Genomic DNA, 15787 nt, shown 5'->3' on the forward strand with positions numbered 1-15787 from the left:
AAAACAGCCAGAGATAAGCTGGGTCGGGACAGATCGTCTAGACCCCCTTCCTTTCCCACAGCCACGTACTTCAGAAGCAAGGCAGGAAATATTTGGAAGACGCAAGCAGGCACTCCACCCCACCCCATCACAAGCACCAAAGGGCTGCTTCCCTCTTCACGAGACAGCAAACTCCCATCTCATCTTTCATCCCACAAGACTCCCAGGCAACAAAAAAATAACAAGAAAGCAAGTTGAAGTTATTTGCTTTACCCCCACACAGACCCTGCAGCTGCTGGAAGGCACCCAGCTGGGCACAGAGCAGGGCGGTGGGCATCAGGAAGTTCTCAGTCCAAATCACAAAGTAGGGATGATGTTTCATCACAAACCTCTTGCCACAGAACTGAGCTTCCTCCTGCCCTTCCGCCTCTCCTAGGTTCACAACTCAGGAATGCAGGCAGATGTTATGCCCAACCTCAGCTCTGTAGGAAGCTGGAGTCTCCAATCCACTTGAGGGCTCTTTGAAGCCAAAGATAATTCTTCTGTCAGGATGTGCAACAAGCCTGGCACCATAATCAGATTTTTTATTTTTATTTTTTTTAAAAAGTGCACTCTTGAAGAAGATACCCAGGAAAGTGTAGATGATTATAATTACATCAACAGCATGGACACCTGCTAAGCAGCCTTCTGAGTAGGTCAAGAGACTCCTAAGTTGAATCTAATTCAACAACACCAGACAAATTGCAGGTGAAGTTTGCTATTCCAGAACCTACGTTTGGTTTATGTATTTGTACATACAACAGAGACAGAAGCATCATGCTTGTGCTTGCTACTCCCCGCTAGAAGCCAAACTAAGGCGAACATAGCCTAGCTGGTCATCTGATAAGGAAGTTTCAATTTTAACACACTAAACACTTCTTCCCCTACTCTTCCTTCTTAGTTCAGCAGCACTTACTGTCCACCCGACAGCGCCGTAGTGACGCTGTCCTCAAGTCACCCACTGCAAAAAGCCGAGCCATCAGCGGTCAGAGAAATGCAGCAAATCTCAAGGCAAAAAGTCAAGTCCCTTTGCTAGTCCATACCTTCCTCAAAGAAATACAGTACAGCCAGTTCTCATCTATCTGTACAACTATTGCATGAAAATAACAGCTCTGTTACAGCAACGCTCCAAGTGGTGCAACGTGACCGCTGCTTTGCGTGTTCAGGGAAAAAAGATACTGACCTGCTCAGAAACCACTACCTCGAGATCCTCGTAGATGTAAAACCAAGCTGAGCAAGGGCAGCAGCTAGACTGTTTCCACACGAACTTTCTGCTCCAAGAAGATGTTTTGAACCAACTCCAACTATTTCTGAGTTTGAATTATTACTGGAACTATTGACAGAAAAGTAAAATGGTAGAACAATGGGATAAAAAGAGAAATCAGCCACGACCACTGTCCCACTTTCTGTGAACATTAATAGGCACTACCCTTTGTTTCTGGAAAGCACTGAATCTGAAGATTCAAGCTAGGCTGCAAGAGAGAACAAGGGGTGGGAGGAACCCTGAAGCAGTTATATAGGCAAAACTTCATTTTGCATTTCAAAGAGACGGAAAGGGAAGACAAGTCCTGACAGACACGAGTTGGATTTTTCTTTTCCAGTGCTGCGAGAGGCAGCTCTCACAAAGAATGTACTGCAGCATTACCCTCAAGGTGCAGTTTCATGGTAGCTTAAACCAACCTGAGCCTGGCGGTGTTAGCATCCAGCTGATCCCCGTCTGTTTCGCTCACTGAGAAGGTGTCAGGCCAAGGCACCCTGCTGAAACTGCCTTCCAGGTACATTCTGCCACCAACACTCCCGAAACACTTAAAGTCACATCTTTATCTTCCCTTGAGAACATCCAGTGGTGCTTGATGAAATTTTGATAATTTTAGTCATCTAAGCTATTTTACTAACATCCGAGTAGCTGTTTTGTAATAGCTGGAGGCATTTTTTTGGTTGCCTTGAATAACTAACCCTTTGGAGTCCCACACCCACATGCCCTGAGCACAACTGGAAATTACAGAACCAGCTACAGGCACAGTAATAACACTAAAAAACCTTAGCACGCCTTTGGGCATAGTCTGCTCCAGGCAGGCACAGGAGAAAAACAAATCTGGGGAAGGGAAATGTTACACTTGGGCATGGCGAGTCAAGTCATTCACTTTGCTTTGTCTTCAGGGAGAGGTTTGGTTTTTTATATTTTTATATATATATTCACACACATACACACATTAGAAGAAAATAAACACACAAAAGCTGAAAAAACAATTACTACCAACTTGCTCCCTAAGTATGGGACATTGGAGGAATTTCACCAAGCACGTTACACGCACAGCAAGACATTCAACATCATGCCACATGGACTTTCCAGTTTACTGATGGTTAACCTGGTACCTGGATGATGAAGAACACCATACCAGCAGCTTACCAACCACATCTTTTTTGGAAATAAGCCTGTGATGCATCAACTGCTGTATTTTCTGCCTAACTACAACACACCTTTAGAGCTTCATCCTGATTTTTAAATACCTACCATCATAAATGAACTGAAACTTGATTCAGTCTGAAAAAGTTAGTGCTTGCATTACCCTCTAGCATAGCAAGGGCACTGTAGTGTAACTTAACCCAATTTAACATTCCATGGACATGCCCATTAAAACCCTGTATTTTTGCTTAATTTTCAGCAGGATCTGCTCTTGGAAAGGAATTTTCCTCAAAATCAGGTTTATAAGACAACGGGATTGTTTTTTTCCTGCATGCTTGCACAGCATGGACTGTAGGCAACCTGGTCTGTTACCAACTCCACCCAGTAGTTCCCCGCTAGCATCAAATTGCAGCAATGGCCTTTGACTGCCTCCTTTTACAGGCTTTTCTTAGATTTATTAAAGGGGACTGTAGATTATTGTGGCACACAATGTACAAGGAACACAGCAAACAGATGCCCAGCGGACTCTTTAGGGTAATTTTCTACCGCAGAGCGTGGCTCTCCCAAACTTGTTTTTGCCGCAGGGTACAAGAATCACAAAAAAAATTGCCACAAATTTAAGCCTTATTGTCCTGGTACAGCAGGCTTTAAGTCATTTAATAGTGACCTGAAGTACAAAAAAAATCTGAGTGCTTATAGGACAGTAGAAGAACTCAGCAGATTATTAGACCTCATCCTTCATTCTCCTTAGACCACTCCTAATTTAAAAAAATACACAAATACAAGCAGTAAGTATTTCACAATTTGGTCACAAAGTCATTTTCTTCTCATTAGCTGAGGAGTACTGCATGTCCTTCCCTTTATTACAATACTTCTGTCTAGGCTTGTGGTTTTAAGTACAGAGCACAAGACAGTTTCACACACTGGTTTGGGAACTTCAATTTGCTTATATCCCCAATGCAACAAATCCCTCCTGAGCATTTTCTCAGCAGGAGGAACGATGATGGGGGCAGACAGGGAGTGTATCAGAGCGCACTCATGATGTTTGCAAGCAGACAACTTGAGTCACTGCAGTGCCACTACCTCTTCTGGGGATGCAGCAGACATTGACGTCCCAGAACGAGACACAGCAAACGCCAACATTTCAGGGTATCGAGCTACAGCTCTGGGAACAGGAGTAAGGAAAGGTTCAGGCAAGGCACTGCATCCCCCATATGAGATGTTTAAGAGAAGGGTGCATCCTATTTCTTGAAGCTTTGTCCATACAAGACTTAAACTCAGAACCTTAGCTGGAGACTTGATCACAGGATAAGGATATTTTAGTACACAACAGCAGCACTATGGCCATCATCCACTCCTTTTTCAGTCAAGAATAATCATCTAAATCACGACTATAAAACCAGTTAGCTGAGTTTATAAAATAGGGTAATTCATCCTGAAGCAAGACACGCTTTCCCTCCCTGATCCCTGTTGTTTTCTGTCACTAGCAGAGAACAGTTTACAGAACACAGGCTGCTTATCGTGATTTGTGCTATATAGGCTGAAAGAGGGCTGAGCCTTATGAGTCAGTTCTTGCAACTCTGTGCAAAAGCTTCCAGGCCAAAACACATCTTTCAGGCTGCTGGCTTGATTTGATGCCATGGAGGGGGAGGGAAGTCACTAGAAGTCTTCTGCACTGCCTGAAGCTGCTCGAATACCAATTAAAATCAGATGATGCAAAAAGGAAAAAAAAATTAAAAAGAAAGCATCAAGCTCATGAAAAGCTGTGGCACAAAAGCAACGACAGGTTATAGAGAATGAAATAAAACAAGGATAAAAGTATTGATAATGGTCCAAACAGGCATACTTCCTGCCCTTTTCTTCTCTGTACCCACAGGAGCACAAGGAATGTTAATCTAAGTGGTGATTCTCTAACACACCCGTTCTCCTCTGGTCACAAAGTCAAAGACTAACTGCTGCAAGAGGGACAACACAAGCTGCACAAACAATTTTCATTCTGCCCCATGTACAGGTTGTAAAACGGGTAAGCTCTTTAGGGGAAAGAAAACAAAAAGACGGGTCATCACCCTATTGAAAGTTGCATTATAATGCATCCAACACAAGTTCACAACAACAATCGTGCGGGCGACCATGCAACCATTACTTCCTAGCTTTCAAGCGCCTGACTCTCACCTAACCTAAATCTCTTTTACATGCTGGAGTTATTTGCGTCTCCTACATCCTGGCTTTGTTTTCCAGACATGTAACAAGAGCGAAAAACAATTTCTACTATCTACAGCGGGAACAGCTTCCTTGCATTCATGTAATATGTCAGCAGGGCTCGAACCCTGAACTTTCCGCGTACTGCTAGAGCAGTTAGCAGAGCCGTCAGTAACTGGCAGCGGGAGAAGAACTGTTCTCCAGAAGGGCCAAATGACAAGCCCAATTATCTTTTCCCAACGCTACGTGGGGTGAATCAGCTCTCGGCTCCCAAGCACTCAGGCAGAGGTAGGAGGTTGCCAGAGCTGAGCTGGGACCAGGAGAACCCCGTCTGCCTTTTCACTCCAACCCCCAAAATCACAAACGTGCCCTCTGGGATAAGGGTATCTGAGAATCTGGGTAAGACTCACCTCACAACAGCCTTGGAAACGTTACTAGTATTGCAGGTATGCTATTTGGAGCCATGATTTGGCAACAACACGAGCACCAGCTATGACAATTCTGACACGCAGCCACTAGCAAAGAGGGAAAAAAATGCTAACTGTTGGAAGTTGTCCATGCTGCAAGAAGTTTCTCAGAGAGGACAGTTTTCGGCAGGCAGGATGAGGGGGGAAGGAGTACTTCATGCACCCCAACCATCACGCAGTCGCTGCAGGAGAGCAAAAGGGCAATTCAAATAAAAGCTTATGGGGACATTTATTGATCTGTCAAGCATAAAATCCCAGTTTATTAGCTAGTGAATTACCAACCTTTAAAATGTCAATATGCCACGCTCAGAACAGGTACACGTACTAACAGAGCTTTTACAGCCCTGTGAAGCAACTGCCAGAAATCAGAATTGAAAGTGCCATCATTCCTAATGGCCCACCAACCTTCTACTGGCCTGCTGAATGCAGGAGAAACCCTCCGTCTCTTCCTGCTGAACACAGAGCTTGGAGGAAACCGTAGCTGGGAAGCCAGCTCCAACAACTGTAAATTCTCTTCCTTAGTTTTAAATATTTGCAGCCTAAGCTCCATCCTTTTGTGCCCACAAAAGCAGCTGTCCTATTTAAAGCATGACATTCCAGCTTCCTCCCCCTCTGCAGGGCACCAACAGGACAGTCGTTTCTGCAAAGCTACATTCTTGACGTGACAAATTAAGAAAAACCCTCTGCTGAACAGGAGAGCTCTTAAATAGGAAGAGATTGTTACGTTAGCACACGGTGCTCGTAGGTCCAGCCTGGTATGGTTGAGACAAGCTCTGTACCCTGTAAAACACAAAGGTTTTACCTCTTCCAGAGGCTGTGCTGACCTTTCCTTCCAAAGGATGCTTTTCTCCCAGCTCCCAGCTCATCTGCCAGAAGAGCTGACTGTAGGAGGGCTGATGGGCTTCTTCCCTCTCCTGACACTGCTGGATTGAATCAGGCTGCTTCAGCATGTACACGTCTGCCCTGGCACAAGGCAGGGTGAAGTTAAAAACCAAAACGGACTGAGAAGCAGCACGCTTTTATGGATTTCTTAGTATGCATGTGTAGGCAGCCTACCATAAACACATACTGCCTTGCAGCAATTTATTTTCTTTAATGGAAACATAATATATACATAAGGTATTACATGGCATTTTCAAACATCACTATTTTCGTGTTTCCACATCCCTGCTCCCTCCTGAAACTCCTTTAAAAGCAGTCCTTCGCGGTGCCTCCGCCTACACATCCTCACCGAGTATTTCCATTAGATGGAAACAACTGATCATCGGCGTAGATAGTCCTTAAAAAACCACAACCCTTCTACATCAACTCCTTTTCCTGCTCTCGCTGCTCATATCTACTGAAAACAAAGTATTTTGTAGCTATTCAAGGTTTAAGAAGTCCAACTTTTTAATCAGATAAGGGTATTAGAAGACCTGGTAGAACATTTCACGGTTACACAGCCTGTGTTTATACCAAGTTCATGCCCTCAGGTTTAGGAAGGGAGTTTGCAGAAACAAAGCTAAAACATTATTATTTTAATTTGATAACTATTCATATTTACAGAATCAATAGAAAGCGGACGTTACCACTGGGAAGTCACACTCCAACACTAAGTTAAGATAACTATACATAGCAAGTTATTAACAATGGCTACAAACACCTTATTATTCCACTCCATTTTATCATAGAAGCAACCCATGATAACCTTGTTATGCTCCACTTTTTCGCCTCCCTTATAACAGAGAATCATGAAAAGCCGTTTCTCCCATCAGTAGAGAATGTCACGTGCTGTTGTAGTGGTAAAACAATCTTGTAAGAAAGAAGCACAGTATTTAGAAGTTTGCCCTTTTTTTCCCTTTTTTTTTTTTTATAAACTGCTAAACTGAAGGTATTGTATCTGGAAAGTAGAAAAGTGAGCTAACGACTCACTTTAGGTCAGAGGTTGGACTCGTTGATCTTGAGGTCTCTACCAACCTAGACAATTCTGTGATTCTGTGACAGTCTGAGTAGGAATTGCTACTAGGAATAGCACCCTGCTTTGTGCTCTGTAGGAAACACCCATTGTTTGCCCACGATGGGGAAGCAAATTTCTGGTGATCTGCTCACGCAGGCTACGGCCCTCTGTCGTGTTCACAAGACAGCCAGCAGAAGGCTAATCCAGCAGTTCGGACCATCTTGTCCAGATAAAGACAGTATCTACCTGACACCAGCCTGTTATCAGGTTAAAATTATCAGGGCCATAATTCAAACTTGTCTGCTGTTGTGACACACCCTTTGCAACCTTCAGCCCGCAAGCACTCACCAGCACACTGCCAGTCACCGCTGGTTATTGAAGACACTTCTGCCTCAGACCTGCAATAGCTGCTCTCCGGCTGACATGTGCAGAAACCAAGACACACACATCTTCCTACTACCATGAACCACATCGGTGCTCAGCTGCTTCAGCTGAGGAACTTTGCCTGGCCCCTAAGTGAAGAAGGCCTTGTTTCTTGCCCAGGTACAGAATAACTGGTAATATCAAGACATGCAAAATAGTTAAAAGTGCTTATGAAGACATGGGTGCAGGAATGAAAAAAACATCTTGATTAACCTGCATACACTAAGGAGTCACCTTCTGGTTTGATCTTAACACACTTGCTGTCTAGTCCTGGCTGAGTGACAGTCTGGGATTCCTCAGTCTTCACACACTTCATGGTGTAACAGATACATCTGATGAAGGCTCCATCGGAGAAAACCTTAGGAACAGCCTTCAGATCCACTCCAGCTTTGTCCTCACAGAATATGCTGACTCTTGTTGCTCATCTGCACCAAAAGTCTTGCCAGGATCCAGAAAGATTTAGTCTTCTGCCTCAAAACTACTTCTATTCCACCTGCATCCAGAAGACAGCCCTATCGTACATCTATCCAGAAGCACCGTTGCTTTTTCTGCACTATTTCTCATCACCTTCTCCTCCTGACTGCCTTGTAAACAACCCCTTGTCTCAAGGAGCAGCAAAATTCTCCTTCCCCTGTTCTCTGGAGGTGCACTAGCCTATCCCAAGGTGCTATGTCTCTTTGTAGATCAGAAGATGCAGTGAGCTCAGTCACCAAAATGGGGCAGTCTTGCTGTTGTTCCCACTGCTTATCAGTTTAATCACTCAACTGACAGAAGGCTTCCAACATGAGGAAGCGTTGCTGCCTTTTTAATAAGTCAACAGAGCTCCTCCATGGCTGAGAAGCACCAGCAGAGCACAAGGTGAATGGCAATATGGGAAGAAAGGCCCTTCCCTCTTGGCAGCGATGAGCTATTGCCACAGCTCAAGCTCTCTGTGAAACTGCGTACCTTTGGGTGAACCTCACGACCTGCAGTAAACCTCACCTTGTAACAGACATATGGGGTGCTTAGGTGTCTACACCTGCATCATGTGATTCTTCCTGTGAGCAAACATGATAGCAGTTAATCATTGAGGAGCAACAAAACCCCAAGACCTTTCTCCTGTACTTTCACCTATCCAGATACATGCCTTTTCTCCCCCTCCTATCTGCCACAAAAAGGCAGTTTGGTCCCCACACAAGTAATTGCTCTACGGCTTTCCCCTTCTCCATAATTCTTCAGGAATGCCCAAGCCCCTTTTTTCCCCCAAATGGCTTGTAACCAAAAAAAAAATCAGCATCAAGAGTGACTTGGCAGAAGATATCACTGGAGTTTGTGTTGTTGCTCTTGGTGCAATCGAGACCTGCCTTCTTCCGCTGCGACAGGGTCTAGTCACAAGGGCACTGACACAAACGATTTCACCCAGGTTCTTGCTCACAGCTTTTCCCATGAGTAGAGCAGCAGGCAAAGCGATAAACTTGTGAAAAGTTAACATCTAAGCAACAGCCAAGCTTACTCCTCTTACCCTCTGGCTTTAGACAGCAAGAGTACGTTACTGGGAACGAGGAGTTCCCAGAAGAGCAAGTAACCTGGTACTCAAAGGAGTCGGTTCAAGCTTTCTTTTCTAGTGAAGAGATACTGCTCAGCCTGGCTTGTATCATTCTTAACCTCACCTAAACGACAGCCCCTGTGAAACCTCAGAGAAATATTTACTTTTGGGTTTAACTGGCTCCCGCTGAGCTCCTACTAACTCAAGAGCTGTTGTTTTGTCTAGCAGTCCTATCACGAGAATTACGAAGTAATGCTAGTATGCAAACACATGGTTAGCTTGGAGTTCGTTGTTTAGTCAGTTTTATGTGAGACGTTTCTGCAAAATATGCAACATCTTTTGGTAAATTAAATCAATACTTTTCAAATAAACCCAAAGAACAACAACAAAAGAGTCTCAAGACTCCTCTGCCATCCTGCATGAAGATTTCTGCAGTACTCAGTAAGCCACGGAAAGGGATAACAGATCAAGATGATATGGAAAAGCATGTGGCAGACTATGATGTGCAGGTAGCCATTAAGGGAAAGAGACCCCCGAAACAGTTTACCTTCAAGTAAGACAACCATTGACAGCCTTCCTTGTTTGTGCTATTCAAGTGACCGATAAATCAAACTGGAAGTGAGCAATGGGTTTGGTTCACAATGAAAATACAACAAACAAAAGTTAAAACCAGAGAACTGTACTTTTTATTGATGTTTTAAAGAAGATGAGTTTTAACACAGTGAACAGAGCAATACTTCTAGCAATAGACCACACTACATGGATGTGTAAGACACGAAGATGATAAGCAACCGATTCTGAGATGCTCACCAACGTGAGAAAGAAAACTGATGCGATCACACATGCCACCCTTTACTCACACCACGCTTTCCACTAAAACCTTAGATGTTGTGAAAACCCTCCTGTCCCGGGATCAAATAATCAAACCTAAATCCTGCGAGTGAAGTAGGCCTGGCACGGGGACAGATACTCAAGGAGGAGACAGTTCTAGAAAGCTTGCAGATACTGGGACAAGACTGTCAGTGATGTACCATTCAGATATTCACCCTACGCCTTTACAACGGCGACAATAATGACATACTGTCACCTGAACACCAGCTGTCACTCCACCTTTAGCGAGGCAGCTCCCTCTGCTATGCAGGACCCTCACCTTGTTGTAGAACTCCTGCTCCCTGGGACCTCGAGGTGGTGGCTGCAGCTGCTTCAGGACAGTCCCGTCTGGATGCTGCAGTATACCTAGAAGAGAAGCATTTCCTTCAGGGCCAAGTTTTAAGAGAGAACTTTTTTTTTTTTTTTCAAAAATATCAAGTACACATCAGGGACAGCTATTTGTTCAGTTCTACTGTTTTCAGTACACACAGTAGAGGAGAACTTGCCAGCTGCTATACAAAACCCTTAGCAGAGGTTTGCTTGCTCTTCTTCTACCCATCGGATGATTTCCTGGGTCTAGTTCTGCTCAAGACCAACACAGCACTGGGATTTGACGAGAAAAGTTCCACCCAAAAAAACACATTCATTTCCCTACGGAAGACTACACAGACACTCCCTTTTTAAATAACTGATAAGTTGTTTTTCCAACAGTGTTAAGAAGCTGAAGATAAAGGATGCAGTCCCAAGTTTAACACTTTTTTCACAAGCTGAAGTAGAAATATCTGGCCTGCAGACATATTTCTATACAAGCTGCATCGAAAGAGCACTTCTGCATTGCTAGAGGTAACACCCTTATAGCACTTCATGCTAATTATATACTTCTATTTGTATCACCCATAATTATGACACAATGCAGAGTTTCATCTCAGCTGGCAACCACTTCCATCGTGTCCCCCAAAAAGCAAAATATCCTCCCCAAACAGCCTTAGTGACTCTGCAGTCAGCAGTACTGCTGAGTAGCCGCATGAGAAACTCTCCTTAATATCTGAGGGTGCTCCAAAGATGGATATGGACAGCAATGGAGAAAAGTAATTGCATCTCTATGAACCATGCTCTAAGTTTCAAATTACCAGTTACAGGGGAAAATGAAAAAACAAACAAACAAACAAACAAAAAACTTCTAGAACAGAAATTTTCTCCTTGGATTTATTCATAGTTTTTCATATAGTAATTTATTTTGTTTAAAAGGAAGACAAAAATATGTCAGCTGTATCCAAAATACGTTCCATCTTCAGCTCACCACTTGAGGAGCAGCAGCAGAACAAGCCAGGAACTTTGTGACCCAAAAACAGTCTGCAGTTGTAACAGCAATTGTGTTTTCACCTTTCAGAAAGCATAATCTCTGAATGGGCTCTGTTGTGCAGACTTGGAAACTAAACAAAATCTTTAGAGCCCAAAATACTTACTGTAAAACAACCACCAGACTTTGCAAAGTTGTTTCATTAGTTGGCCGTGCCAACAAACAAAGAGTGGTTTTAAAAATTTGTGTAAAACAACTCTTGAGTCAAGCTGCTTGCTGCATTTTTATTTTTTTTTATACTTTCCAGACTAGATAAAAATATTACCGTGCCATGCCAACTACCACATCTTCCAGACACAGCAGCTTCCCCCTGCCCTCCCCGTACCCTTTTACATGTGCTGGAAAGCACTTCGCAGGGTGCACAAAGTTTCTGAATGATGTGTTTTGAGTGAATTACTAGCGATCACAACATTAAAGAAGGTTTTATAGCACTCCTTAAAGCCTGCATGTTGGCACTGGTGATAAGACAAGTGGGCTGCCTTCAAGGTACAAAGACCAGGCAAACATTCCTACAGGTAGAACCCATATGCTACTGGGTTGAAACCTGGGCTTTCACGCCAAGTTACAGTAAGTACTTTCCACCAGAACACCACACTGTGGATCAAGATGGATGACAAGATTTATTATTTGAAGAGATTAACACAGCCTGACATAGTCTGAATCCCCTCATACTCTGGATTTCTTGACAGAACAGAGCACCTACCCTGCATCTGGGACAAAGGCAGGCTGGAACCCAAGGACTCGTGTTTTAGCACTCACCATAAAGATGAACACTCCATAAGCTTCTGCTGATCTACCACATGAGATACCATCACCTGCAGATCACACTAACATCAGGACATCCATCCTGACTTTGTTTTAGGATTCCTACTTTCTTTTTTTTCCTGCATGCACAGGGAGAGGCTTTGTTTTAATAAATGAATTAGCAATTTAGTGTTTCTGGATAAGCAGCAGAACCATACCGAAATAAAAATTCTGAAATATCTCAAAAACGTTTATCAGTGGCTTTGCATGCAAAGCTTGCTAGCATACCGAAGCTCTTATCTACAGCAAACATAACCAATATAGATGCATGTGCGTTTTAAAAAAAAATTCAATCCACATGCTTCACCCATTTTGCACAAACACGCTCTAAAAAGTAGTGTATCTCCTCAGCTCCTGTCTCTTTCTACCTGTCCGTGGAAAAAAGCCACAACCCAAGGCCACACGATTTACTGTCTTTGGGGGAAAGCACTACTGAACAGAGCATTCGCCAAAAGGTCTAACCCAGCACCCAAAAACCAGAGTGATACGTGTCCGTGCAAGGAGACCACCAGAGCCCTGTCTTTGCACAGCAGTGACAGCCACAGGAAGCAAAGGGAAAAGGGAAAGGTTATTAGAAAGGAAGACAATCTGGCGACAAAGACATCTTAACGTGCACTTTAACCAAAAAAAAAAATTACTTCAAGTCCTTTCTATGTCTGTATGTGGGCACAGAAGGGAAGCCAAGCCCAGAGGACAGCAGTGACACGCAGGAGGAAGCTTGGCAGAACAAGGAAGGTTCTGAGCTTGAATCAGCAGACAGCTCAGACACTAGCACCAGCGGGGTACATCCTTCAAGGTGCATTTGCTATGTTTTGTGCATAGCAACGGAGGCATCCACATAAAAAGAAGCACCGCATTTATAATTTTAGGCTTTTAAAATGCTCGAGGTTTAATGAGGTAGGAAAGGGTAGAATGAAAAACAGCAGGAAAGGTGACTACTGTAGGAAAAGGCAGAAAAGGCAATGGAGAAGGTACAAGACATGCTGGTCTCCTCACACAGACTTAAAATTATCACAGATCCTGGTGCACATATTGTCTGTGACATTCCTTACCAGAGCTATTAGTAACTACATATATCCACACATCTGGCCACTCGCTTCATAACAGAGACACCACAGGGATCACCACTGCAGAATTATACATGACCCTGTATCTTTAGCATCTCAACTGCCTGTACTCCTACAAACAATATCTGTAAAGAAATAAAATGGGAAGATTCAGTTACAAAAATGAGAGAACTGTGAGTACCACAGAGCAGCCTCAGTCTTCACTTAAAGGTAAAACTCAAGTTTCTAAGAAGAGATCGACAGCAGCAGTACCCCTGCAGGAAAATGTTAGCCCTGCTCCTTCGATCTAATGGATCTGGTGTTACCTAACCCGTTTGATCAGCACCCACAGGAGAGATGGTGTATCACCCAGGTGACAAAGATTCAGCTGATGGAACTCTGATAACAACTGACGTGCCAAAGGTGAGACTCTCCCTGAAGGTGAACCTTCCTTGCCTGACCTCACCCCATATTACAAACCATGAGCAACGAGGCCGACGTACAGCTCCAAGGACCCAATGTACCTCCTTGACGTTTTATTGCCTCGGTGGCAGCGGGGACAGGGGGCAAGAATTACTCTGCTGCAGAGATAATCAGCAGCGAGACATGCCATGAAGCTCCAGATAAGACAAACTCACGGTGCCATTCGTGTTGCAATTCCATCTACTGCTGGCTGAAGGGGCAGGAGGTTCAGTCTTTGGCTTGTTCAGCAGGGGCAGCTCCTACGGCCAGGGTTTGAAGGCAGCTTTACTCCTTTTACTCCTCACAGCTATTCTAGAAGGTCACTGTGAGCACTGAATGATGCGTACCTCACGCTCAGCTCGGAGGCAGGCATTATACCAAACCCGATGGCTTGGAAGGGCCATAACAACAACCTTTGGCAACGTTAGCTGTGCTGAGGCCCCTCGCAAGGCACTGACCGCTGCCTACGCTGAAAGGAACCTTTATGGGAAGACCTCAATCCTCAACCTGAAATTAAAATAAAAATTAAAGGCTGGGGGGAGGAGCTTCAGGAATGCTACATCCTCACCATAAGCAGGTAGAGGATCTTGACGATCCCTTCGGACCCTCACAGCTCTACCCCAGTGCCACCGGACACCATGAGCTGACGCTTGGGGCTTGCTCCTGTCACCAGATAAGCGAATAACGACCGAGTCCTCCCTTCTCTTCCCAACCCACAGCAGGCACTTGCCGAGCAGCGCCTGGCAGCAGGCAGGCACCTCAGCTCCTCAGCCACAGCACCCGGGGGGCGCGCACCCCGCCTCAGCCACCTCAGCCCCCGCTCCGAGGCGGCTGCGGAGCCCAAGCCGGGCCGGGGGCGGCTGGCAGGAGCCCGGCGTCCCCTCAGCACCGCCGTGCAGCCGCTCCCCCGCTTACACAACGCCTCCCGCCCCCTCCCCGGGCCCCCCTCCGCCGCCTCCCGGCCCGGCCGGCCGCCGCTCACCGCCTTTATCCTTGCCGTACATGTGCCCGGCCACCTGGTGCGACAGCGGCACGCAGCCGTTCAGCCCCCGCCGCCGCCCGCCGCCCTCCACAGCCGCCACCGCCGGGCCCGGGGCGGCGCCGAGCGGCGGCTGGGCCTCGGCCTCCTCCGCCGGCCGCGGGGGCTCGGTGGCCATTTCCCCGGGGACGCTGCCGGTGGCGGCGGCCGGGCCTCAGCGGGCGCTGCGTGGCGGGGCGAGGGCCCGCGGCTCCATCACCCCGCAGCCCGCCGAGCCGAGCCGCGCCGCCCGCCCCCGGCGCTGAGGCAGCGAGCGGCCCCGGCGCCGCCCCGCTCCGCCCCGGCCCCGCCGCCCCGCTCCGCCCCGGCCCGGGGCCGCCAGGGGTCGCCGCCGTGTGGTGCTGGAGGCCCGGGGAGGCCGCGGTTCTCCGCCGGTTCCCCCTCAGGGGTTGCTGGCGGGCCGCCCCGCCGCGGCCCCCCGGGCGCTGAGGCGGTTGTTGGGTGCCCCTGTCAGGCCTCTCGAGTGGAAAAGGGCCCCTCAAATGGCTTATGGGGCGCTGAACTGCCACCAGATCTGGCCTCAGACCAGATCAGGAGTGGCGAAGGGATTCATCTCTGACCTGAAGTTTGCCCCCAAGGGGAAGGTGAAGCCCTGGATTCGCTCACAGCACCCCACAGCCTGAGGCTGTATTACCACCTGTTCTGCTATAGGGCAGGGATCAGCCCTATTTGCCACCCTGCAATTCCTGCTTTTGCTTCTCCCATTCCTTTCCTTTCTAAAATAAACTCTGCAAATACCAGTCCTGCACTTTTTATAGAATCATTAATGTTGGAAAAGCGCTTGAAGATCATTAGGTCCAACCGTCACCCTACTACCAATGTCAATTTTTACTACCAATGTCGATTTTGCTGCCATATCCATCAGTACCAAGTCATCTTCAGCATTAGTAGGACATAGGAACAGGAAAACAAGGTGGAAGATGAAGCCATATCCATCCGTATCTTGTTCAGAATCAGTAGGACATAGGAAAGGGAAAACAAGGTGGAAGATGAAGCCGTATCCATCTGTATCTTGTTTAGCATTAGTAGGACACACAAATGGGAAAACAAGGCCAGAGGTGGAAAATGAAGCCTAGCAGATATGCAGCATTCCCACTGATTTTATAAAAATTGGCTGATGGACAGAGGGAATCAGCACAGGTGTTAGAGGAAGGATGGCATGGTGAGCTCAGGTTTATGTGTCCCCTCTTCCCAACCCATGGTTGGGAGATGTGGCTGGTGGGCCTTCATG

General features: G+C 46.2%; 1 protein-coding gene across 2 annotated transcripts in view; it reads right to left on the reverse strand.

Moving 5' to 3' along the window:
• IPMK (inositol polyphosphate multikinase) overlaps nucleotides 1–14823 on the reverse strand; it is a 40126-nt gene extending 25303 nt beyond the window's left edge. The window contains exons 1-2 of one of the 2 annotated variants that reach the window (XM_068689223.1): nucleotides 14500–14823; nucleotides 10126–10211 (exon numbers count right to left, since the gene is read on the reverse strand). In XM_068689223.1, the coding sequence (XP_068545324.1) occupies nucleotides 10126–10211; nucleotides 14500–14674 (261 nt within the window). In that variant the 5' untranslated portion in view covers nucleotides 14675–14823. Of the gene's footprint in view, nucleotides 1–10125; nucleotides 10212–13693; nucleotides 13734–14499 lie in introns of those variants that run through there. The other variant, XM_068689224.1, reaches the window with a different exon arrangement.
• Nucleotides 14824–15787: the final 964 nt, after the last annotated feature.

This window comes from Anas acuta, chromosome 7, assembly GCF_963932015.1.
Source record: "Anas acuta chromosome 7, bAnaAcu1.1, whole genome shotgun sequence".
Taxonomy (NCBI): domain Eukaryota; kingdom Metazoa; phylum Chordata; class Aves; order Anseriformes; family Anatidae; genus Anas; species Anas acuta.